Genomic DNA, 27,232 nt, shown 5'->3' on the forward strand with positions numbered 1-27,232 from the left:
GATCAAATGAATGTCTCTCAGTAGTATGCTGTAAAAACACTGCCGGGTAGAGTAAAAAGGGATGCGAGTTTGGAGCACACCCCTTCACCTCATACAAGTTTCTGAAAATCTGTTTGGTGGCTTTTGTTGTAGTCTCGACACTTTTTTAGGTTCCACCTGAGATGGCGCATGCGCTGTTGGCGAAATCTTTTCTTAACAAAAAGAAGCTTAAAATGGGCTTAGAGCCGGCCCTTTACTTACCATTGGTTGGCATCCACATCACTCTTGTTTCATTGCTTCTCAATGGTCAGTGCCTCCTGCATCCTCCCGGGGCTTTTGTGTTTGTCTCTGCATTGGAGCATTGACCTAGAATAAAGTGTCCTTCCACTGGCTGCGCTCTCCTAAAGGTACTTTTTCAAAACTTTTTGCCATGCATTCTGCATAGCATTCTACAGGCCGTCACCTCCATGCTACTTGTTCCCCCACCCTCCTTGCACTGTTCATTGTTGTTGCTCCCTCCCTTTTACCTCGTATTGCTTTCCCACAGTCACTCATCCCGTTGTCGGTTGCTGCTCCCTCCCCCTGCACCTCCCTCATTTTGCTTTTCCCTTTCTTCCTGCTGTCCGTTTTTGCTGTTCCCTCCCTCCTGCCCTGCACATCCCTTGTTCTGCTTGCCACTATGCACATTTTTTGGCCATATAGCACAGCAGCGCAGGCTGCTGTGCAACATACCTTAAAGAAAAAAAAGTGCTATGATTTCATCAGTGCTGCTGTGTCATAGCACTTTTTTCTCTTTACTTTAAGCCAAGTTGCTCAACAGCCCGCGCTGCTGTGAATCTGGATCTTGCATATGTGAAACCTATTGGCTTTGCCAATGCTTGTTCCTATACCAGATAATTCGGGCAGGAGTGCTTTTGGGACTACTCACTTGAACGTTTGCCACCTTTGATGTATAGTACTGCAAATCTCTGGATTCGATCAAAGTGGATTACTCAAACTTGAGAAGGATTTTGTGCGGTGTTGGCAAATTGCGCAAAAGATTTTAAAGTATTTAAAAATTACATTTTTGTGGGAATGATGTTACTCTATTAGACGTTGTCTGTGACATAGACCATTTTGGTGACTGAGCAGCACAAATCCCAAAACCATAAAGATATTCATTGTTGCCCAACTCAGTGGAACTCATTTTATCAACTTCAAAAATATGAGATTATAGAGGGACCTGCCAGGATTCATTCATATTCTCTCTCTCTCTTTCCCTCCCCCCTCCCCCTCCCCCTCCCTCTCCCCCTCCCCCCTCTCTCCCTCTCTCCCTCTCTCTCTCTCTTCCTCTCTCTCTCTCTCTTCCTCTCTTCCTCTCTCCCTCTCTCCCTCTTCCTCTCCCTCTCCCCCTCTCTCTCCCTCTCTCCCTCTCTCCCTCTCTTCCTCTCCCTCTCTCTCCCTCCCCCTCTCCCTCTCCCCCTCTCTCTCCCTCTCTCCCTCTCCCCCTCTCTCTCCCTCTCTCCCCCTCTCTCTCCCTCTCTCCCTCTCTCCCTCTCTCCCTCTCTTCCTCTCTTCCTCTCTCCCTCTCCCCCTCTCCCCCTCTCCCCCTCGCCCCCTCTCTCCCTCTCCCCCTCGCCCCCTCTCCCCCTCTCCCCCTCTCCCCCTCTCTCCCTCTCTCCCTCTCTCCCCCTCTCCCCCTCTCCCCCCCTCTCTCCCTCTCTCCCTCTCTCCCCCTCTCCCCCTCTCCCCCTCTCTCCCCCTCTCCCCCTCTCCCCCCCTCTCCCCCTCTCCCCCCCTCTCTCCCTCTCTCCCTCTCCCCCCTTTGGAGTGAAAGATAAATGTGCCCGTGAGCTCACTAGAGGGCACTTCTACACTGGCAAAGCTTACAAAGGATTCAGACATGCTTCAAAGTAACGTTGGAATCATTTTTTGTGATAGCTCGTTATAGTAAATCAGTGATCCATTCTTTTAGTTATTAGTCAATTAGCTGTATAACAATTCACCTTAAGATTAGTCAGTCAACATGTCTCCCAGCCTTTGAGTCTTCCTCATGGCTATGAACAGACCATATTAATATGAAGAAGAAGAATATAAAAGGGAAATGAATATTATTGCAGAGCATGCTTCACTCAGCAAATAAAGAAAACAGTTAAATGTTTGGTATTTACCCACAGAGTGAATCTCATAGTCTCAACTGCATTAAACCATCATCTGAGGCAGACTACTATGGGACATGGGGAGTTTGTAGTGAATATCTTAGAAACTTAACACATACAAATTAATTCTATTCATGACAGAGTATTGCTTGGTATTATGATACTTCAGCGGGAGCAACCATTGGCAATAATAATTCGAGGCAGACAGTCTTAATATTAAAGACGGAACTCTCATCCGGGCCCCAATATCAGTGGTCTTTTGGCATAAAAATCGATTTGAGGTAAACAAACACGCGTAGCAAGAGATTCCATCAGAGCATGCTCTCTAGATCACCTGTACCACATCTTCACAAAAGCGAGACGCTGCTAAACTGGATTCTGAAAAAGAATTTGTTTGGTATCCCTAACGTTCAAGGTCCGTGTACAAAACTAGGGCGAGCATCTGCCCCACTTTGAGTACTTCCTAAAAATGGGAAATTTCTTATTTACAAAAATCACCAGGAACTAGGCTTGCAATACTTGCTCCATGTTGGGGTAAAAATGTACCTCTTTATAGTTTAGTATTTCAGCAGTTGAGACGAAGCCTGCCACTATTACATGTACCCCACCATACAGAAGTGACCAGGACCTTGGTTATGTATAGGTTTGTTGCACCGTTGAACACCCAGAAGAAAGAGATCAATAAACTACGGATACTACTAAAGACTCAGACCTTGTCTCAAGGAAGGGAGATCAGATCACATCTCTGCCCTAAAAAACCCTTGAGTATCTCTGGGTAGCATAGAGTAACATTCAAGCTACTTCTCTTAGTCCTAAGGTTGTACAGGTCATTCTTCTATGCCCACCCACAGCCTGAGATCTAACAAATCAAAATTACTAGGTCCTTCCTTGAACTTGTTACCCTCAGCCCTAAGGAACAGTCCTACTTGGTGAACTTTCAAGAAAAATCTCAAAGCAAGAGTGGAACAGTGGTTGTTGAAACCACAAAATTCATGCAAGGTGCTGCTGGATTTCAAAGGGGCTGGAGCAGGATTAGGTGCTCTGGGAAGACCCCTGGTTGAAATCAAGGAGAATTATTTTGATGTTTCTGCTGAATCACATATTTTGAGACTCTCCTCAGCTGGGGTGAGGATCTAGTCAGTACGATAAGACCAACTCCTCACAGCATCTTACTCTTGCCCCGCACTATTACCACCTCCACGACTACTCTGCATTCGTTTGCAACATGACTTCTCCTAATCAACGACCCATCTTTGAACAATGGGTTTACTGTCCCACTCTTTGCTTACTCAACTGTTATTCGACAAATGCTGTAAAGCTCTCAGATACATTCGGGTCTGGCCAGCGCTATATAAAACTCAAAATTAAATAAATAAATAAAGCTGTCCTAGTCTAAAGTGACTTCAAACAAGTCTGCCTGAGCCACGTGAATCATGAATTCCAGGTTCAGCACCCAAAGCCATGTGGCTGTCATCTGCCACTCTTCTGGAAAACATTGTTGGGAAGATCACAGGGATTTGCCTGACAGAAAGCGGAGTCATTTAGTGTTTATGCCACATGCACTGTAAAAGCAAGTGACCTCCTGTGGATTAGATGTGCTTATGGATGTGAGCAAGAAGAGGCAGCAAGGAAGAGAAAGTTGCAGGGTGAAAATTGGATCTCAGAACCAAGAAAGCTACATATGTTTGGTAACTTAGAAGTGTGACTTGCATAAATGCTCAGTTAACTCATAGAAAATAAATTGAGTACTCTGAAAGAAAGCCAGGAGAGTAGAAGTTGTGGGCTGTCCATGGACTCTGGCTTTCGATTCCCCCCCCTTTACTGTACAAGATGTTCTCCTCAACTTTGTGTGCTGTGAGAGGGGGCATCCAATCAAGATTCATGGTACGAGGAGAATTGTGAATGAAGTACTGGGAGCCGGCATGTTTCCAAGCAGTGCCACCACTTTTGGTAGATTACTGTGTTCAGATATGCTTTCCCCATTGCTGACATACCGTGATCATGCCGCCCCATCTGGCTAATGCTCACTTTTTAAAGTTAAAAACAGTGGATATACTGCCAGTATACCGTAACGTTTTGTTTCTTCAACACCATTATTCGCCATCATTGCTAACATTGGATCATTATAGGTAAAGATTCCCCGTCTGTTATCTTTTCCTGTTTTTCAAGCTAACTTCTATGTTTTACACAACGTTACATTCTATGTCTTCATTCTCCTCATTCCCCTTTATAAAATGTTCTCCATTTTAGGCATCTTGTTACTAATAAAAGATGTGCCCCGACAATTGACCTTTCAGCCTGTGAGACTGTTGGTTTGCTTTATGCGTCTGACATCTGCATGTGGTTTGCAGTTTGTGCTCATCCCACCTAGTTTCTCCTTTTTCTGTTAACATTAATATGGAGGTGTCTTTGTTAAATCACAAGTATTGCTGTTTTTGTAGTCACCAGAGTTACCTTTATTGCATAATTGTATTGTGTTAGAACCTGAGATGCCAGGTCACCTAGGGTAGCCTGGCCTAGGGGTAAGACATGCAATTTCTAGAGGCACAGTGTGAAGGTTGCAGACCACCCAAGAGTAAATCCACGCAATAGCACACAAAAACAACACTACACCAAATTATAGGAAAATAAGTACTGCTTTATAAAAATAATATATCTTTGCTCTTTGGTTTTCAGAATACACCACTTAATACATTTCAGGTTGTCTTGGAATTAGCAAGTATTTTTTTTTAAACTGCGAAGCAATTTACCAGCTATTTTCAACATTACAGTACATCTGTCATTAAATCAGTAATAACACTCTCAGGTTTGTTAACTTGAATCAATAATCAAAATCGATAGTACATTTCATCAGACTCCAGTATTAATTAGATTATACTCCAGTGAGGTGCTCTAGACTTTACTTCCTCAACACCACTACCCATCAACAAGGTGCACATTCAATGAGAGGTTTCAGTTAAACCAGATATTTACAAATGTCTCAGCCGCCTTAATGAGGGGCTTATACCTCTTTTAATTGACCAGAACTTTCAGCACCACCTTGGCACGTGCTCCTTCTCTCAGGCCCTATTACAATGGCTTTCTTTTCCCTGAGCCAGCACTTACTAGGGGTAGCTTCCTCAATTTCCTTCCCACTTCCTAAATCATCGGTGAGGAAGTCAGTCAGGGTGTTTGATCTGTTTACACCAGCTCTAGCGCCCCTCCTCTCCCTCACAGACAGACAGATCTCTCAGGGACCCTTCTCCATTGAAATGACTGGAGGAGATTAGGCCCTACCGGCTCACTCTTCCCACCTGCCCCACACACTCCTTACTGCACCAGGGAGGCGTTACTCCCCAAGTCTCCACGTGTTGGGCACAATCAGGCGGCTCCACAGCAGTCCAGGCTGGCAGATACCGAAGGGTACCTCTCCCGCCCAATCGGCTTTCTGTGTCCGAGGCTTGCGCAAGGAGGGTCGAAGACGGGATCTCTCTCACCTGGAACCCGCTGTCAGAGCCTTAAGTCTCGTTTTTACTATTGTTAGGGGTTAGCGCTGCGGGGACGGACTAGCGCAGACGAGCGCCACTGCCTCTTCCTCCGTCGATCCGGCTCCGCCTCACAGAGCCCGGCGCGCCACTGAGCATGCGCGGAAAGCGAGTGTCTCACTGCCTGAGACCGCGCTGTTCGTTCGGCGCTGCCCTCCTTCTCCGCCCACTTGGAAATTGACAAGGGCTTCCCCTGGTCCGCTCCTCACCTCAGGGCTTCCGGCTACAGTTCTAAATCAGCGCCGCTCGCCTAGCACCGACTCAGGAACAGAACGGCTAGTTATCACACCGCCTCTGCTCCCTCGGCACTCACGCGCCGATCCAGAAGTAGAACAGCTCGTGGTCCTGCTGCCTCCGCTCCCCCAGCCCTCGTTGTCACAGGTAGGAGGAGGGACACGGGGGGGGTTATGGCACCAGGGGGCGCGATTCCAGCAGTCGGGCAGCACTTGAATTACAAGCTGAACAAGGGGGGGGGCACCAGGATAAGCCCCTTTCCGTGGGAGATTCTTACTGCAACAGTCTCTCTGGAATCTTTATGCTGGGCAGAGGACTGCACACCGCAGCACTGCAGTCTCCTTCTCCTGAAGGCTTCCCCTGTATAATTTAGACAAGGGGCAAGCTAGGCGCCCAGGGTCTCCAGTAACCCTCAACAGCGGGGCCAGGACAAGTAACCAAAAGGGGAGTAGTGGGGTGGATCGATGAGGCAGCTTCCCAGTCCAGGAGGTCAACCCTATGTCTAACCTTTTCCCACCCTTAGCTACAGCCTGTCCTCCAGCTGACTTCCACAGGTAGACAAAATGGCTGCCCCCCATTCCGCCTTTTATAGGCTGCCCCTCAGTGGTCCAGAATGGACCAGAAGGTTCTGGAATGCCCTATGCTGGTCTATGGGTAAGTTCTGGACTTGGCAGTTAGGGCAGTTGGTAGCCACCATTTTGTGGTTCCAACTTTCCCTGTCAGAACAGGCCTCTGGGCCTGAGGTAAAAGATTATGAGGGGAAAAAGAACACCTATCCCCTTGACCAACACCTATAAAAAGTAGTAGACACAAAAATTATTAAGGGTATGAGGGGCAAAAAGGGTACAAAATAAATAATAATGAGGAGGGACTACGCAAAAAATCCAGACAGGTCTAACACGCGTCCCCCCCAGCTGAAAGTGGGGAGAACTACCCAACCCCTTGGGAGTCCTCATCACTAAGGCGGAAATACCTGGAGAGACCGTCTGCATTGGCGTGGTCCACTCCAGGCCGATGTTCCACCCGGAAGTCCATTCCCTGTAGGGAGATGGACCACCTCAACAGCTTGGGATTTTCCCCCTTCATTTGCATCAGCCAACGAAGGGGGCGGTGGTCAGTCTGAGTGTGTGAGGCAAATTCATCCGACATAATGGATGCCCCAGGGTGTCACACGAACACCGTTGGTCACGCCAGTCAATACTTTCCTATCTCTCCACAGGAACAGTTCAGCAGCCCCCTTTTGCTTGCCCGGCGGTCAGTCTGAACCAGGAAGTGCGAGCCAAAGAGGTATGGCCGCAGCTTCTTCAGAGCCCACACCACCGCAAAAGCTTCCCTCTCAATTGCACTCCACTTCTGTTCCCGGGGAAGCAGTCTCCTGGATAAGAAGACTACAGGCTGATCCAGGCCCTCTTCATTTAGTTGCGATAACACTGCCCCAATGCCATGTTCTGATGCATCTGTTTGGACAATGAACTCCTTGGAGAAGTCTGGGGCCCTCAGGACCGGTGCTTCACACATTGCCTGCTTCAACTTTTCAAAGGCTTGCTGACAAGCCTTTGTCCAAACTACCCGTCGAGGTTGTTTCTTGGAGGTGAGCTCTGTGAGGGGCGCTACAATAGTGCCATACCCCTTCACAAAGCGACGGTAGTAACCTGTGAGGCCCAGGAAAGCTCGGACCTGTGTCTGTGTCTTGGGGGGTTCCCAGGCCATGATTGCCTCAATCTTCGCCTGTAGGGGCTGCACTGACCCCCTACCCACCAAGTGTCCAAGGTACACAACTGACCCCTGCCCTATCTGGCATTTGCTGGCCTTGATTGTCAATCCAGCCCTTTTCAGGGCTTGGAGAACTGCTTGCAAATGTTGCAAATGGTCCTCCCAGCTGCTACTGAAGACAGCAATGTCATCCAGGTAGGCAGCAGAGAAACTCTCCATTCCAGAGAGGACCTGGTTCACCAGCCGCTGAAATGTGGCAGGGGCGTTCTTGAGCCCAAAGGGCATCACACAGAACTGGAAGTGTCCCTCAGGCGTGGAGAAGGCTGACCTTTCCTTTGCTCCATCTGTCAAGGAGATCTGCCAGTACCCTGAAGTGAGGTCAAAGGTACTTAGGTATTGGGCAGCTCCTAGCCGGTCAATTAACTCATCCGCCCTAGGGATTGGATGAGCATCAGTCTTTGTAACTGAGTTCAGTCCTCGGTAATCCACACAGAACCTCAGTTCTGGTGTGGTGCCTGGTGGGGCGGCTTTTGGGACTAGCACCACCGGACTGGACCAAGGGCTGTTGGAAGGTTCTATCACTCCTAGCTCCAGCATCTTGACAACCTCGCCATGGATGCTAGCCTTCACCTTGTCCGACAGCCTATAGGTCTTGGACTTCACTGGGGGGCTGTCTCCTGTGTCCACATCATGGGTACACAGGTGGGTTCTTCCCGGGACAAGGGAGAACAGCGAAGAGTACTGCCCCAATACCTGGCGGCAATCCTCTCGTTGCTCAGGAGTTAGGGATGGGGAGAGAATCACTCCCTCCACCGACCCATCCTTCTCTTGGCATGAAAAGAGATCTGGGAGAGGCTCGCTTTCTGCTTCCTCAGCACCATCAGTCACCAACATCAGGATGACCTCTGGCCTCTCATGGTGGGGTTTGAGGCGATTGGCATGCAGCACCCGTAGGGGCTGTCGCGGGGTCTTAAGATCCACCAAGTAAGTGGACTTACCCTTCTTCTCCAACACCTCAAATGGGCCTGTCCAACGATCTTGAAGAGCACTTAGCTCTCCAGGTTCCATCACCCATACTTTCTGGCCAGGCTCCAACTCCACCGGGTGAGCATTTTGGTCGTACCATTCCTTCATGACTGCCTGACTGGCCTCCAAGTTGTCAGAAGCTTGCTTCCACAACTTGGCCATCTGGCTTCTGAAGGCCAACATGTAGCTCACCACATCCTGAGGAGGTTTTCTGGGAGACTTCTCCCATCCATCCTTCACCAGGCTGAGAGGCCCACGCACAGGGTGCCCATACAACAATTCAAAAGGGCTGAAGCCCACTCCCTTCTGCGGCACCTCTCTGTAAGAGAACAGCAAGCAAGGCAGGAGGACGTCCCACTTCCTCCGTAAGCTCTCCGGAAGACTTCTTATCATGCCCTTCAGGGTCTTATTAAACCTCTCAACCAGTCCATTGGACTGGGGGTGATAAGGAGTGGTGAACCGGTAGGTCACTCCACACTCCTTCCACATTGTCCGCATGTAAGCTGACAGGAAGTTGGTCCCCCTGTCGGACACAACCTCCTTGGGAAATCCTACCCGGGTAAAGATTCCCATCAGGGCCCTAGCCACCACAGGTGCAGTAACAGTCCTCAGAGGGATGGCCTCTGGGTACCGTGTGGCATGATCCACCAGAACCAGGATAAACCTGTGACCAGCTGTTGTTGGTGGATCCAATGGCCCTACAATGTCGATGCCCACCCTTTCAAAGGGGGTGCTAACGACTGGAAGTGGTTCCAGGGGAGCCTTTAGCTTCACCCCTGTTTTCCCACTGGCCTGGCAGGATACACATGTCCTACAGTATGTGTTGGACGCCACTTTCATCTGAGGCCAGTAAAAGTGGAGGACAAGCCGTGCAAAGGTCTTGTCCTGGCCTAAGTGTCCTGCCAGTGGTATCGCATGAGCCAATTCCAGCAGAAAGGCTCGGTATTGCTGCGGGACCACCAAGGCCCTTGATGAGCCAGGTAGGGGTACCTTGGGTTCACTGTAGAGGAGGCCATCCTCCCAGTAAATATGGTGGTGTCCCGTAGCATCACCTGCTGCCTGGGCTTCAGCCTGACGCCTCAGTCCCTCAAGGGTAGGGCACTCCCTCTGCCCCTTACAGAATTCCTCTCTGGTAGGTCCTCCCTCCACATGCCACTCAGCAGGGATGGGTAAATCCTCCAGAGAGTCTACTTCCCCCTCCATGGACTCCTGGCCTACCACCGCAGGTGGCCGATCTGTCACATGGGGCGTGGAAGCCGAAGCAGGCTGTCCCTGTCTCCGAGTCTGTCCCTTTTTGGCAGCGGGTTGGGCCATTGTTCCAGGCTCCAACCCAGGCGAACTCCCTCTCCGGGCAGTCGCAGACCGTGTGCTTACACAGGCCCAGTCAGGTGTACCCAGCATGTAAATGTAAATGTAAATGTACAGGAATTTATATAGCGCAAATCACCAAGCGGTTTCTAAGCGCTTGCTTAGGGAACCCGTCCTGGTATTCCCCTGTGAGATAACCCTGGCAGGGTATCCGCAAGGTGAAAGCCAGGCATCCCGCCGCGAGGGGCTGTTGTGGAGATTAAGCAAGCTATTGCCCAGAGTCGCAGAGTGTGAACCCGTGAATCGAGTAGGCACCGGAGCGAGAAATGTCGAGTCCATGGACATTTTAGGACTCAAGACCCCACCGAGCCGGGAATTGAACCCTGGTCCCTGGCTAACCTCTGCTTCCAGGTCTGCCTCCTCTAACCAGTGAGCCACACTTCTCCAGAATGCGTCCGGTATTCCACCTCTCTCCAAGTGTTGTGCTCCATGTCATTCCCCAACAGACAATCAACTGGCACGGCAGGGCTTACGGCAACTCGAAGTGAACCTGCAACCCCCTCCCACTCAAAGGGAACCTCAGCCACTGGATAGTGGCCCATTCTACCGTCCGCCATCGCGGCGGGGTGGAGTACATTAGGAACAACCTGCTCTGGAGACACCAGTTGACTTCTCACCATAGTCATACTGGCTCCTGTATCTCTCAGAGCCTCCCCTCTTTGGCCATTGATGGTAACCCATTGCCCATACTTAGTAGTATTTGGGGGCACCTGGATCTTTGGAACCATCTCCCGCTCTCCCAGGGACACTAAGGTGACACCCGCCCACTCACCCCCCTTATCTAAGGGCAACTCCTCCCCGAGCGCTACACTAGCTACTCCCGGTGACTTTCCTCCGGTGGGAGGGGGTGGTCTCTTTGGGCATCTGACATCTCCCTTATAATGTCCAACACCACCACATTCAAAACAGTGGAGAACCCTTGGCTGCTGGCTTTGGCCAGGATTAGGGTTTCTGGGCGGGTTTGCCCTAGGGGTGAAACCTGCTCCCTTACCTTGGAAATTATTTTGGGGACCTTTGGAGAACTCCTTCTTTTTATCTCCTCCCTCCTTCTTCTGGGGGGCGCCCGGTCCGGCTTTTTGAGAATCCCCTCCAGTCCCCTTTGAGGACACCCGGATACTTGCCCAAGTGTCCGCCTCCTCTGCAAGCTTCCGGGGATCGGTCAGCTTGCTGTCCACCAGGTGTTGGCGCAACTCGGGAAAACATTTCTCGAGGAGGTGTTCTTTCAAAAATAGATTGTACAGCCCCTCATAATCTTTCACCTCGCTGCCCTTGACCCAACCCTCAAAAGCTTTCTTGGCGTAGTCTAAAAAGTCTACCCAATTCTGGGTACTCAGTTTGTGACTTCCCCTGAATTTCTGTCTGTACCTTTCAGGGGTAAGTCCAAACTTTTTCACCAGTGCCACCTTCATTGTAGGGTAGTGGGTTTGCTCATCCTGCTCCAGAGCCAACAAGGTGTCTCTGCCAGCAGGTGGCATGTATTTATACAGCCCACCTCCCCAGTGAGTTTCTAAGATCCCATGAGCCCTTAGAGAAACTTCGTAGGCGGCCAGCCATTTGGCAATGTCATCTCCTGGGGTGTAACTAGCGATGACATCTTTGGGTAAATAGGGTCTGGGTTCCCTGGTGTTCACTTTATTTTCGCTGCCACCATTATCAGGATTGGGAGACCTTCTTAATAAGGCTTGTAGGTCCATCTCTTTGATGGTTCGCTCATGAGCTAACCTCCTTTCCTCCCTTTCCATATCCATCCTAGCTAATTCCAACCTTGTTCTCCTCTCCTCCCTCCTATCTTCTAGCTCGGCGTCAGTTAAACCCCTGTCTGAGACGCTGCTGCCCGCCCTCGAAGGTATCCTGGGACCTGTCAGCAGATTCCCCCTTCCAGCTTGGTTCAACATTGCAGCCTCAAGGACAGTGTCCCCGTCACTCTCTTCAGTTTCTGGTTCTTCCCTTAAATGAGCTTCCACCCATGCCCTTATGCTGGTTAGCAACTCGCCTTTCTTGGCACCTTTATTAAAGAATACCCCTTGTTGCTGACACCATTCTCTGAGTTGGGCCACAGTATTGGCTTCTAGCTCTTTAAAATTCAATTCCATCTTCTACTATAGAATAAAATTAATACACAGGAGAAAACCAAGAAGTGACCTAAGGTTAACCTCCACCCACCACCAGAAATACATTTAGAAAAAACAAAATTCAAATTAGGAGGGCCGCAAGGAGAAAACTCCTGGTGTAGGTCAGTGTATTGCGTTGAATTACTAATGAGTAGCTGCAACCAAGTCAGTATCCCACCGCTAGGCACCAAATGTTAGAACCTGAGATGCCAGGTCACCTAGGGTAGCCTGGCCTAGGGGTAAGACATGCAATTTCTAGAGGCACAGTGTGAAGGTTGCAGACCACCCAAGAGTAAATCCACGCAATAGCACACAAAAACAACACTACACCAAATTATAGGAAAATAAGTACTGCTTTATAAAAAATAATATATCTTTGCTCTTTGGCTTTCAGAATACACCACTTAATACATTTCAGGTTGTCTTGGAATTAGCAAGTATTTTTTTTTAAACTGCGAAGCAATTTACCAGCTATTTTCAACATTACAGTACATCTGTCATTAAATCAGTAATAACACTCTCAGGTTTGTTAACTTGAATCAATAATCAAAATCGATAGTACATTTCATCAGACTCCAGTATTAATTAGATTATACTCCAGTGAGGTGCTCTAGACTTTACTTCCTCAACACCACTACCCATCAACAAGGTGCACATTCAATGAGAGGTTTCAGTTAAACCAGATATTTACAAATGTCTCAGCTGCCTTAATGAGGGGCTTATACCTCTTTTAATTGACCAGAACTTTCAGCACCACCTTGGCACGTGCTCCTTCTCTCAGGCCCTATTACAATGGCTTTCTTTTCCCTGAGCCAGCACTTACTAGGGGTAGCTTCCTCAATTTCCTTCCCACTTCCTAAATCATCGGTGAGGAAGTCAGTCAGGGTGTTTGATCTGTTTACACCAGCTCTAGCGCCCCTCCTCTCCCTCACAGACAGACAGATCTCTCAGGGACCCTTCTCCATTGAAATGACTGGAGGAGATTAGGCCCTACCGGCTCACTCTTCCCACCTGCCCCACACACTCCTTACTGCACCAGGGAGGCGTTACTCCCCAAGTCTCCACGTGTTGGGCACAATCAGGCGGCTCCACAGCAGTCCAGGCTTGCAGATACCGAAGGGTACCTCTCCCGCCCAATCGGCTTTCTGTGTCCGAGGCTTGTGCAAGGAGGGTCGAAGACGGGATCTCTCTCACCTGGAACCCGCTGTCAGAGCCTCAAGTCTCGTTTTTACTATTGTTCGGGGTTAGCGCTGTGGGGACGGACTAGCGCAGACGAGCGCCACTGCCTCTTCCTCCGTCGATCCGGCTCCGCCTCACAGAGCCCGGCGGCGCCACTGAGCATGCGCGGAAAGCGAGTGTCTCACTGCCTGAGACCGCGCTGTTCGTTCGGCGCTGCCCTCCTTCTCCGCCCACTTGGAAATTGACAAGGGCTTCCCCTGGTCCGCTCCTCACCTCAGGGCTTCCGGCTACAGTTCTAAATCAGCGCCGCTCGCCTAGCACCGACTCACGAACAGAACGGCTAGTTATCACACCGCCTCTGCTCCCTCTGCACTCACGCGCCGATCCAGAAGTAGAACAGCTCGTGGTCCTGCTGCCTCCGCTCCCCCAGCCCTCGTTGTCACAGGTAGGAGGAGGGACACGGGGGGGGTTATGGCACCAGGGGGCGCGATTCCAGCAGTCGGGCAGCACTTGAATTACAAGCTGAACAAGGGGGGGGGGGCACCAGGATAAGCCCCTTTCCGTGGGAGATTCTTACTGCAACAGTCTCTCTGGAATCTTTATGCTGGGCAGAGGACTGCACACCGCAGCACTGCAGTCTCCTTCTCCTGAAGGCTTCCCCTGTATAATTTAGACAAGGGGCAAGCTAGGTGCCCAGGGTCTCCAGTAACCCTCAACAGCGGGGCCAGGACAAGTAACCAAAAGGGGAGTAGTGGGGTGGATCGATAAGGCAGCTTCCCAGTCCAGGAGGTCAACCCTATGTCTAACCTTTTCCCACCCTTAGCTACAGCCTGTCCTCCAGCTGACTTCCAAAGGTAGACAAAATGGCTGCCCCGCATTCCGCCTTTTATAGGCTGCCCCTCAGTGGTCCAGAATGGACCAGAAGGTTCTGGAATGCCCTATGCTGGTCTATGGGTAAGTTCTGGACTTGGCAGTTAGGGCAGTTGGTAGCCACCATTTTGTGGTTCCAACTTTCCCTGTCAGAACAGGCCTCTGGGCCTGAGGTAAAAGATTATGAGGGGAAAAAGAACACCTATCCCCTTGACCAACACCTATAAAAAGTAGTAGACACAAAAATTATTAAGGGTATGAGGGGCAAAAAGGGGACAAAATAAATAATAATGAGGAGGGACTACGCAAAAAATCCAGACAGGTCTAACATATTGTAATTGCATTTATATAGCACTTACTACCCCTGACGAGGCGTTGAAGCACTTTTTCTGCAAGTAGTATGCTATTCCAAAAAGAGGATTAGTGGTGAATTAGTAGGTAGATATGAGATTAATTTGAGCATTGGACATTTGAGTTTATTTGGATTGAAAAAGGAAAGTGGAGGAATCGGAGAGCAAAGGGTTTGCATTTATGTAGCGCTTGCTACCCCTGGTGAGGTATTGAAACGCTTTTTGGCAGGTAGCGCGCTACTCCGGAACCCAAACAGGATTAGTGGGGAATTAGTATAGGGCAATATGAATTTAATTTGAGCCGTGGACATGTGACTCTGTTAGTTGGATTGAATAGGATAGTGGAAAGATAGAAGAGGGAATGGTTTGGAAAGTGTTTTTCTGAAGCTCAAAGCAGCGAGAGGAGGTTTGGTAAGAGTAATGTGGAGGTGGAGGTGGGGTCAAAGGGAAGGGTTCAAAAAGGCTTGTTTGGGAGATCTGAATAGTAAAACAGGTATGAGATGGTGCAAGGAGGGGTAAAGGAGGGAAGAGTCTGGAAAGGGTTATTCTGGGGATCACAGTAGTAGAATGGAGTTTGGGATGAGTCCTAGTGGAGGTAGAGGATACATTGTAAGAGGTATAGGGTGAGAAATAGGGTAGTGTATTGGAGAGAGTAGTAGACTGAGGTGGAGATAGAGGATATATTGGAAGAGGTAATGGGTAGTGCATTGAAGATGCTGAATTAGAAGTAAAGTAATAAATATAAAGATGCATACGTTCATGGAAGGTATATATGTATAAGGAAAGTAATATATGTAGATTTAAGTTGTATTTAATGAATTCTGATTTTAAATTTTGCTGTACTGAAGTTAGTTTATTTGTTTTTTATATTTTTTCTTTTTTGTAATTCAATAGTGAAGCAATTGTAGAGAAATAATTATGATAAAGATTTACTTATTTATGCAGAATGTGAGCGTGGACTCATGTCCTCCACTGGGCTCAGCACACACTCCCCATGCCACCACGGCCTGAAAGAATAGCAGCCCTTAACAGATCCCGGAGCAAAGGAAAATAATGTATGGAAGATGAATGTGCTATGATGGTGCACAGGTATGGAGGTCTGCACAGCCTCAATAGCAAGCCTGACTGCACTGTCTGCAGACATGAAAAATGATTATATTTTTTCTGATCTATTTCTATATTCTCTTAAAGGTATGTTATAGTTGAACATGTTTGACTGGCAGTTCCATTTAAAGAGTCCCCACTTTAAAATTATGAGTTTATTCTTATTTTATGCTCCAAACAATAGAGCTTACAAATAATGTTTTTAAGTACATTTTGCATCCCCAAAATCATGTGTGTGAAAATCATTGGTACAGACCTGCAAATGGCGGTGTGTTGCGAGGCTGATCATTTGACTTTAGTGTCAAATACTCTATCATTGAAATTGATGCTGTAATTCTTTAGAGTGTTGAGCGTTGACCACAACCATCCTTACCTGTTTTATGCCATGCCCTGCCAGCTGACCTTTTGGGTTACCTGACATTGAGAGAAACAATATATAAAAGAGCCGGCTGGCCGGACCCTTCTAATTCTTGCCCTGACTCTGGTTTGCTTCTCGCAGGATCTGCATCATCTCGGAAAGGTTTGAACGGAGCATGCTCGGTGCACGAGTACAATGGGTCCTTCATGGGCCAAGGCGTCCGCTTCAAGATGACATCGGTGTGCGGCCATGTTATGACTCTGGACTTTATAGGTAAGGAGCTTTGCAAAAGGGCCCTGCCAAGTGGTGGTAAAGAACACAATGGTGTGAATTTATTACAATTTATGTAAGATGTGTACAATGGTGGATGATTAGCATTAATAATTATGATGTTTCTTGGTCACCTTTTAGACCATCTAATTGGAAATTGGGGTTGTCCCCAATCCAGACATAAACATCCCTTACTAACACCTACTCGTTTTTCCACTCCATATGACGTCATGATGCATATTGTCTTGTGCTCTGCAACCATCAGCATGAGTGAGCCGAGAGTGCAAAGACCAGGAAGATGCACACGCAGTGGATGTAGGAGAGTGGAAGGTGGCAGGATGCAGAATAACTGTGGCTGTGCAAGTGAAGGAAAGATGAGCAGAGGAAAACATGTCCCAACTGTTGAAAACAGCTCTCCTTTGCCAATGTTGCCTCTTTCCATTACATAGAAGAACTGCACACCACATAAACGGGTTTCCGTACAAAAGTTTTATGTGGACAACCGAGCCTGACTACCTATGCACTAGTATTCTTAGTGTTAATTCATTTGTAGTTAGGCCCTTTTTTTGGTATCCTCAGTGTTCGGCACATCTCCATTCTGAAGAACTTTTCATCCTTCTCAGAGGACATATTACGCGTATTGGGAGCTACATTGAACCCCTGTCTCAACTATGCTAACACACTTTTCTTTATTTTAACAGAATATTAAATCTTTTGTCTCCAAGTTGCCTACAATATCCTAGCCAGAAAGGTCCTTGGATAGAGAACATGTAGACTCATCTCCAAAGTTTTTAGTCTCTACATTGCCCCCCTGTCAATTCCTTGGTCATGTTCGAAGTTCTTTGCCTTGCCCTGAAATCTACCCCCAGTAAGCGCCTCACTTCACGCCCCAATATCTTAACAAGATAATAAACCATACACTGATGAATGGGAGCTCTACTCTGTGAAGGCGTAATTCACTGCAGTTTAAAGGGGTTTTGGTGCTTCACAGTCCATGAACCCAAGAAGATTACCCCATGTTAACTTGCACACTCGGATCAACCACTTCTTGTTCAGAAAAAAATAAAATACTACCTCTGCTGATTTCTCCTTCGCACCAATCAGTGTCTTTCAGTTTGCAGAGCTGCACTGAACACATCATTTCATTACTTCATTAATAGGTATTTTACTTTTTAAGACCTTTAAATGGTCCTGAATCCCTTTTAAAGAATTGACAATTCTCCCTAACTTTGTAGAAGGAAATATTTCTATAAAAAAAGCCCTTTCTTTAATACAGAGAAGCTTATTTCTAAATAAATGGTACACATGAAAAAATTGATAACAAAAACAATTAGCGAGGTCAGCATTTTGGCACAGCACTATATTTAATAAAAAAACACGACTGCTGGCTTAGACTTACGACAGCTGTTAGATTGTATGCATAATACCAAGAAGATGTGGAACTAAGGATCAATAGGTCGTGTCTTTTCTTTAAAAGTTATAACTGTAACTTTCTGATTGTGTGGTTCTTTTTTTAAATATACTTTTCACTGTGGAGTCAGGAGCTCTCGGGGTCAGGCTTCAAGCAGTAGGGTTGCCTCATTGTTAAATAGGAGTTTGTTTTGTAAGGACCCAGCAAGGCTGTCCCATTGAACATTAATGGTCCACAGAACAGTCAGAGGTGTAAGACGGTTCAGTTCCTGCCAAACTTGACAGCTGCTTGCTTCCAAAACGGAATCATGAGGGCACGTGGGAGCGGGGCTGTGTGATGGCACGAATGTGAGGCTCATCCAGCAAGTGGTTGCAGGTTTTTAGGTCTCGCGACCTATCAATGCGCGCAAGCGCATTGAGCGGAGCGAGAATTCAAGTGCTCAAAATACTCGTGAAACCACAGGTTTTTCCATGCGGTTTTCTTCGAGTTCACGTGGCCACAGGCACGCGTTTTGGGCCATAAACTTTCCCCCTCCCCAGCCAGCTTTGCCAGCAGCATTTGCCTCATCAAAGGCTTCCGCTGCCCCGCCCCCCCGCCCCCACTTATTCACGGCCGCAGGCCGTGACTTCAAAGGGTGCCCCCTGCTTCACGGTCATCTGTTCCCCGGCACCTCCCCTCTCTCTCCCCTAATTATTCACTGCTGGCCGGCCCGCACATCTAGTTTTCCACGCCGTAGGACAAGCTTCTTTGCTGTTTACAGCGTTTTTTACTTTCAAAATATACGGAATGCTCTCTACATGTGTTTAGCACTCTGCTTATCAACAATCTCTCGTTTTCACTGTTAACTTTCACTCCTACTTTGGGCAATGCTATATTTTCCTTGTGGCTGGAGTTTTGTATCAACAATTAATAAAAAAAAAATGAAGCTACATAATGAAATATCAAAACGAGCCTTGAGTTTCTTCGTGGTGCAGGGTTAGTCCATTATAATTCATGTCTTCATTATTTTGTTTTATGTGCTCCGTCCTTCAGGTAGTTCTTCTCTATTTTGTTTACTTATTTCTTTTCAAGTTTTACATTTGTAGATTAAGAGGAGGACATTTTAGAGACTAACACCAGTCTTAAATCTACCGGCAGGAGGCGCTCTTGCCACATGGCTCATGTTTATAATCTGAATAATTCATTAGGAAAGTGTAAGCTATTGGCTTTGTAAATAACAATGCTATTAATTTATATATTTTCAGTGCCAACACATATTAAAAAAATTATTGTCATTTACAATACCAATAGCCCACACTTTCCTAATGCGAGACCTATTGGCAACGCCAGTGCTTGTTGTAATAGCAAGCATTTTGGGGCCAAAGAAAAGGCTGACGTGATTGCATGGAGTATCACACCTTGTGATTGCATAGAGGATCAGGCATTTGCAAATGCAAGCAGGATTGGACCATATTGATTGAAGACGAGCAGTTTTTATCTAGCGACTGGAAGAAGCTGAGCTTTGTGGTGGCAAAGAACTGGCTTGGCAAAGAACTGGCTTGGAACTTATGCTTCCTTGGTATTTTCAAGGATTACAAAAAATATGATGTCAAGATTATGATGCTGTGAAGATTTTTCAAGTTCTGTGCATTTATAATATTCCAAGGAACCCTATTTTCGAAGGCTGAAAGTGCCAGATTTCACAAACCTCTATTCTCATCTATGCTTGTCTCTTTTCAGGGAAATATAACAACTGGGATAAAGTGGATCCTGCTGAACTGTTCAGCAAAGCACCCACCGAGAAGAAAGAGGCCAATCCCAAGCTGAACATGGTGAAGTTTCTGCAGGTATGCCTTGTTATGCGAAATTAATTTAAAGCTATTTTATAACTGGGCACCATCTTTAACAGACACCCGATAGTCAAACTCTTTTTTTTTTTTTGCCTCGTTACACCAAACCCCAGTATTTTTCCTGTCTTGAACACATTTAAACACCTCTTCTGAAGTGCATTCTCTGGGTGATCTTCCTATTTTTTTTGTTAAGCACAGCATGAGAGTGCATGTGTTTTCCAGCTGTCTCCCCTGTGTACTTCTCTCCTGCCTCTGCCCTGCTCAGTGTTGCTCTCTCTCCATCTTGAGTTTCTCCTCCACTTCTTCAGTGTTCCGCTCATCTTGGGTGCTTCCCCTTAGCTTTCTTTTGCGTGTGTGTCTACTCCCCCAGCTATATGTTGTGCTCTCTCTACTGTTTGCTTCTCTCTTCCATGCTCCACATTGCTGTCTCTCACCTGTGTTGTACTTCTTCTCCCCCTCTCCATGTTGCTTCTCACACCTGTGCCCTCCCTTTTGCAACCCCACCGCACCCTTCGTGCTGCTTATTTCTGCATACACCCTCCATGTTGCTTCCCCCTAAGAGCACCTCAAAAAAGAAAAACTCTTTTAAAGTACTTTTTAACCTCATAGCTGCTGCCGTCGGCCGCTGAACATTCGGAGCCCTACCTGGCTGGTGCTGCGATCGTTCAACGGCTGACGCAGCCCCGCCCACTCTTTGGAGCGCCCAGCACTGCGCCGAAATAAAGTCCGCAGCTAAGGCGTTAAAAAATCATTTCACTGAACAAGCTTGGCTTGGTAAACAAATCAAGAAAAAGCACATGCATGTTGCTTGCACCTACAAAGTGACGCAACATGCTGCACAGCCTCTAAAAATAAAATGACAAAGCCAGCCCATCCCAAAGAAATGACCTATTGGCTTTACCCACTTAAAAAAAGTTGACTAAGTATAAGCCATTGATAAGGATGTATTTCGTAAAAGAAATAATGGAGAAACATAGGCAGAGGTCTGGAGGTACGAAGCCCCTTTGGAGTGCTTTCTTTTTTAATTTGGCCGCCAAATTTTGTGGTTGAATAATTGTATAGCTTGTGTGTGTCAGAAAAAATCGAAAATGTCTGAATGTTTTCAGTTTTCTACAAAATGAAGGGGTTTTCCTTCACCTACTTTAGCAACACATGTTGATCTGAAGGAGTGCTGTGATGGTTACGCCTTTCTAAGATCAGGTGATAGATTGTCTCAGAGAGAGACTCCTGTTCTCTGCAGGTCATCAATGGGATCTTTCTATGACTGATGCACCATTTTGTGCTCTAGGTGGAGGGCAGAGGATGTGACTACGTAGTTTTGTGGTTGGACTGTGACAAAGAAGGCGAGAACATTTGTTTTGAGGTAAGCTTTTTACATATTTTCTGTCTTAAGTCTTCATGTTCTTCAGCGTGATTGGAAGGGGCAGTTTACATCTCTCTGTTTTTTTTGTCTGAGTTGGGAGCTTATCTGTGAGGTCTGATAATGGCTGAAGTTTTTGTCATAAAGCCTTTCCCCAATGTACCATGAGCAAGAAGCCACTGAGGGTGGCAAAACCCCAACCACTTCAATCTCCCACTTCCTGTGATTTCATTAAAGCAAGGGTATTTGGTCCCTCATTTTTGATTGAAAGGTTGAGTTGGCCCTATGAAAATAAGATGTTGATTTAATAACGGTAGAGGGAGCTGCGCTCTTGATTGCTGCTGGGAAAACGTGAGATGATTCTGCTGTTTGTTGCTTGGAACACATACTGTAGAGCCCTCCTCATGACCTCAGTGGTTGTTCTTTGTCATTCCCTCAGGTTCTTGATGCTGTCCTCCCGGTGATGAACAAGACCCACTCTTCGGAGCGGACAGTGCATCGGGCTAAGTTCAGTTCCATCACTGACCAGGATATATACAATGCCATGAACAGCTTGGGTGAGCCCAACCAGAATGAGGCCTTCTCTGTGGACGCTCGGCAGGAGTTGGACCTCCGAATAGGTTGCGCCTTCACCAGGTATGTTCTCTTTTCTCATTGGCTAGTCCCAGGTGATTTGAAATTGCTACAAATCACTTTCTGATATCTCTGTAGTCTACTGAATGTTTTCAGTGGTAAATCGCTTCTGCAAGTGTGGGAGTGAGCACTCGCCTTTGTTTCGTTTACAAGTACTGTTAATAGGGTGTATGGATTTCGGCTGCAGTTATATAAGGATATCGAGAACAACCAAAGTGGTCAGGTTTCAGAAGTTGTCATACCATCTGTATTGGTAATTCCAGGCTTGTTTTGGATCAGGTGTCTCTAGTTTCTTATGATTGATTTGTGTTCTTGGGGTGCCTTGTTCTGTGCATCTGGGCTGTATTGGGTTACCAGGCCAAGCCTCCTTCTCCTTCCTTTCCTTGTTCTTTGCAGCCGTGTTCAGATTGAACAACATCAAGATGAGTCTGTCTTGCTGAAGGAAGGCTAATGGGATTTCTGGGGGATTCATGGGGGTTGCAGTTGGATATTCTAAGTGTGTCCAACACTGATGCAACTGTCGACTTGTGGCTAACCCAGTTTAGTGTCCTTCCTTATAGTTGGGTGTTCAAGGAATGATAAAGTAAGCTGTTAAAGTAAACTGAAAAGACTACTTTTGTTGATCCCATTTTCAAGGAGGGCAGGGTAGATAGTTCTGTCATGCTCTGTCGCATTTGGTAGAATAGTTTGTAGTGCATTGTCGGTAGTCCATTCTCTAGGATGTTCAGTCGTGTATTGTCCTAGACCCATCCTCTGGTGCTGTGTCGCGGTGTACGCCTTGTCTTGTCTGTGACACATCATGAAGGATGGTCAGTCATGCTTTGTTCTAGTCCAGTCTCTAGAAAAGCCTTTCAAGGCTTTAATCTGTTCATGGATTTTGGGGTGGGAATGAGTGAGGGAAGTGTCTGATTAAGATATGCATGATCCTATTATATCCTAGGCCTATTCTCTTTGGTGTCCCAGCATTGTTTCTCTTGGCCCCTGCTCTAGAATAGCCTGTTCTGCTTTTCTTTGAATGCTTTTTGCTTTTGGTCTGTTGCCTGGGCCTGTCGCTTTGTACCTTGTCTGAAAGCCCATTATCTAAGTTTGTTGGCCACGCCATGGGCTTGTCCTGTTTTAAAGAATATCCTGCCTTGAACACATTTCCAGGAGGTAGTTGGTTACATTTCCAATTTGTAGCTTAAGCTCATATGAATATCTTCCTTTTGCTTTTTATGTTTTTTTCTCTTCTCCCCTCAGGTTTCAAACCAAATATTTTCAAGGAAAGTATGGAAATCTAGATAGTTCCCTGATCTCCTTCGGACCCTGTCAGACGCCGACTCTGGGATTCTGTGTGGAGCGACATGATAAGATCCAGTCTTTTAAACCTGAGGCTTACTGGGTCCTGCAGGTCAAGGTGTGTTTATGCTACTATGTGACTCTACTCCTTTTGTAGAGTGGGTGTATATATGTTGCATTGCTGTGCACCTCTGCACTGTGGCGTAACTTTGTACCAGTACTAATTCACGACTATTATCAAGCACACAACTGTATGCCTGTACTTGCACTACCGAACGGCTATTTTCCTGTGGCTCCACTATAGTGTGACTGTCTGCCTGTGTCCACTGGTGTATGGCCATTTGTCCATCTTACCGTGTTAATTCCTCTATTTGTGCTGTGCGTGGACCCTAAGGGTCTACTGTGTTCGATTTACAGTATTGCTGCATGCCTTTTGTTGTTGAGGTGACTCTCACTCTAATATATCTATGTGTGTGTGAGCTCATTTTCATGCAGGTTCGTCAAGGTGGGGTATGCACCACACAATAGGTGCATGCTTTCCTAGATGTCAGGTAAAAGTATATCATCAACAAACACATTCACTGAAAAAACTACGGCTAAAGTAAAGTTATGGTTACAAAACAAAACCCACAAATATTGAAGTTCACCACAGGTAGTCAGCTTTGCAATCCATAACTCACAGGACAGTCATGCCACACATACTTGCACAGTAAATGCCTATGACCGCACAATACTTTTACCAAAATGTAACGACACCCATGAGCACAGTGTTACTACTCATGCTCCCAGCAATTAACCATACTATATTCCTAGTCTTCACAATAGTAGTGTTAATGGTATTGTGATATGTAGCCTGTCATATAAGATCATATATGACAATTGCAGTTGAATTCATCAGGGGTGAGGTCGTGGGCATTCCATTTGGTCTGTGAGTTACGGTTTGTGTTGGTGTTGTGGGACTACACATTGTTTTTCTTGTAATGGTTACTGAATACCGGTCTGTGCACAGTACAGAAGTACTGATTGGCAGTTTCATTTTGAAGTATCCTGAGTTTTATAACCACATTGGAGGAGAAATTGGGTATTTAAAGTAGTTTTCTTTTGTTTAAGTAAGTTTTTAGTGTTTAGCATATGTTGGTTACTTGTTCTGGTGCTTATGAGTTATTGTTTCTAACAAAGCAAGTGAAACGAAATATTTCAGAGTAAGATCATGCCTCGTTTTTTTAATAGCAATGCCAGTACCTTTTTTCTAGGATTCCATCGGTGCATTTTTAGGGGAATCTTGCAAGCTTTGTTAGTGAGGTACTTATGCAATCGATAATTACTGGGCAGTATCCACGGTGGGTGTTAGTATATAACAATGGTATCCTGCCACCTCTCCCTTTGCGTGAGCAAGTTTCAAATTTTCCCGTTTGGGCCCTGGTGGAGTCAAGCGGTCTAGTTTTGCTGTACGAGGTGGAAGGGTTAGGATCCACGTATCCTTTTAGTGCTGACGAATATGACTTTATTAATGAGCAAAGAAGACCGTAAATAAAAAAAAGGGAAGCGCTTTCCAGGGCTGAGATTCAATCCCAAACATTGTTAATGTTTGCAAACTATGTATTAGATCTTAATGACTGGAAACCTTATAGTAAATAAAGTCCTAGGGGGCGAAGCATTCAGGTGCTCTCAGTAGACTTCATGACTCGCCAGACTTACTACAGGATCTGTAACAAATGGTACTAAATAGGACTGAAGTATGGAGAGATTCCCTTGAGGTGAGTTACAAGCAGGATTATATCAATGCACAATTCTGAGAAAATGATTTACATATATAACACAAACATATAGCAGTTAAAAGTAATTTATTATAAATGCAAAGACATAACATTAAAACCAATTATTCTAACTAGCTAATCTAATCAGCTAATAAAAAAACATGGATACATCACAATCAATTATGACCTGCATAATTGAGAAGCAAGACAGAAGTGTAAAACATAAAGTTGTTGGATACAGTTTGTACATTCGAACTCCTTTATGGTTTCATCGATCTTATGTTACTATTGAATCTGTGAATCAACCATCGATGCTGGAGTCTTGAATTGTACCAAGGATGGCGTTTACGTGTTTCGGTGGAATAAACAGATGAAAACCACCTTTATCAAGACTTACTGTATATCTGTCGTGATAGGGAATTAGTTGAATCTCCCTACTTAAGCTTTTGCGAGTATTTTGCTGTTTTTTTGCAATTATATGTCACTATTCACCTCTTGAAGGAATAGTTCAAGAATATTTGACCATTGTTTAGAAGGTTTGGCAGAACCTGTAATTTGATAAATCTGAGCACAGAGTCTCCCTGGTATATACGGGTCAATTCCGTCTCGCTCTCTGGTCAACTCAACAGGATCCTAGTGGTTACCCTGCTGGTTTCTTCGTGGTATCTGTCAGTACAGGGATTCCGCAACTGCGAGACGGAATTGACCCGTATATACCAGGGAGACTCTGTGCTCAGATTTATCAAATTACAGGTTCTGCCAAACCTTCTAAACCAGAGGTCTTCAAACTGTGGGGCGCGCTCCCCTGGGGGGGGCGTGGATGGGTTCCCAGGGGGGCGCGAATGACTCTGCATTTGCATGTAAATGAAGATGGCCTGGAAGTGCGGCGATGTTTATTTGCTGCATTTCCAGGCTGTCTTCATTTACTTCGAGCCCTTGCGAGAATGGTGATCAGCATGCCATGGGGGCGGAGGTCAGGAAATGTGCTGGCAGGGTTAAACATTTTGGTAAAAAAAGGGTGCAGCCCCCGAGGACGGCTCGCGGCCACGTGCTCCTACGCTCCGGTGATCGCAGAGAATATTGCGAGGATTACCCTGTGAAAACATTACTACAGCTGCAGATTAGGGGGGGGGGTGAGGGGGGGGAGGGGGGGTGAGGAGAGTTCTCCCCTCGGCGCCGAACACGCGGCGTTAAATCTCGGGCTGCAGGGTTTTGTATTCCATGTACGGTCGGTTCTGTTTATGGATAGAAAAGGCCACCCGTTTCAAGTCGGAGCCTACAAGGAAATAACGCGAATGTATTGCCAACCACTGTCCTCAAAACCTCGTTGGCCTGCGGAAGTCAGGAACCTCCTGGCTAACTGATGCCTTTGAAGGGGCTAAACTGGTTTCGTTTATGACTGACTTCATCTGTCCGACCTTTTCCAAATTCCTGGATGCTGAGTGTAGAGGCCTCCAGGAGGATCAAAGGCATGCTAGTTGTGATCGTCTTGCTTCTAATTGCAATTGTGGTAGTGGCTGTTTGGCCGACATCTTAACCGGTGATGGAGAGCTCTACAGAGGTCCTGTCTCATAGCCAAGGAGCACCATAGTCTGCCTCAAAAGAAGAATGTCTGCATTACCAGAAACACAAATCTAGTGGCACCTCATCCTTCCAGCCATATTACAAGCTCGAGAACATAGAGGCTATCTGGGAGACTTGATTGATCATCACGGTGAACGCTCCAAGGACAGCTATGCACTGAAGTTGTTTTTCTGCAGTTACTTGTTATCCATGGCTGGCAATGTGAATTCTCCAATTCATTAAATTAAATCACTATTTTAATCACATGTTTACTTAAACCCTTCCCAGTATATTGTTGATCTGACCACTTGCGTCTTCGATTTATTAATATTCTCACCTGCTTTTTACAAATGAGCGGGTAGGTGTACAGGTTTTTTTTTCTTTACTTATTGCATTTGAATCAGATATTTGCTATTTTGAAACATCCCCTTTCCTGCCATACGCTAATCCCAGTTTCCTAGTTGTGCACAGGACTTGCCACGTACTATCAGATGGCATTTATCAATGCCTTTTCATAATATGTTGTTTCCCATAAGCCTCACTCTTGCCAATGTTGTTGTTGCATATCCTTTCCAAAGCCCTAATGCCGCATTTTTTAGGCTTTCCCATCTCACCTGGGTACTCCCATTACCTTTTTATAAAGCTCAGCGATCCTTCCTTTTAAATGGCCCCTGATTAAGATTCAAACATTGCTGGCCAGATTTTCAACATGATACTGTCTGTCCCATTTATTCCTTTGGGCAGGATTTGTACATGTTTAGCCGATATTAAGGTGATGCATTATTGACAGCTGCCATTAATGATCTCTCCAGGCTTAAACAGGAACAACGAAGCTAGGAAGGTGCCGATTACTGATTACAGGACTGCAGAAAAGTGTTGCCTACTTGACCATTCTGTAAAAGCGGCTTTTAAAAGTATCCCCAATCCTTTCTTTCATTTCCCTATGTTATGTGTGTTTTGGAAGAGTAATTAGTAGTTTGTGTCCTACTCATTCCTGGGTAGGCTGTCTCTTCATGCATGTCTTCAATGAGAACGGACTCTCTTTACCAGAAACATTTCAGGTTGCTGTCATTGCTTACACAAGGCTTAATTGGACATCTGCTGGCCTGTGTAGACTGTTTTGGTAGGTTATCCTATTGTAGTTGCTCAGTGATGAATCCAATCCTCCTTGACTCCA

The 27,232-nt window shown here is 46.4% G+C and overlaps 1 protein-coding gene across 2 annotated transcripts in view; it reads left to right on the top strand.

Annotated features, from left to right (window-relative positions):
• Nucleotides 1–27,232, top strand: part of TOP3B (DNA topoisomerase III beta) — a 133,003-nt gene that overhangs the window by 17,115 nt on the left and 88,656 nt on the right. For both annotated transcript variants that reach the window (XM_078667879.1, XM_078667880.1), the window contains exons 3-7: nt 16,096–16,227; nt 19,355–19,461; nt 20,753–20,827; nt 21,264–21,460; nt 22,697–22,853. In XM_078667879.1, coding sequence (XP_078524005.1) covers nt 16,096–16,227; nt 19,355–19,461; nt 20,753–20,827; nt 21,264–21,460; nt 22,697–22,853 — 668 coding nt within the window. The remainder of the gene's footprint in view (nt 1–16,095; nt 16,228–19,354; nt 19,462–20,752; nt 20,828–21,263; nt 21,461–22,696; nt 22,854–27,232) is intronic.

Source organism: Lissotriton helveticus, chromosome 11 (genome assembly GCF_964261635.1).
Source record: "Lissotriton helveticus chromosome 11, aLisHel1.1, whole genome shotgun sequence".
In the NCBI taxonomy this organism is placed as follows: domain Eukaryota; kingdom Metazoa; phylum Chordata; class Amphibia; order Caudata; family Salamandridae; genus Lissotriton; species Lissotriton helveticus.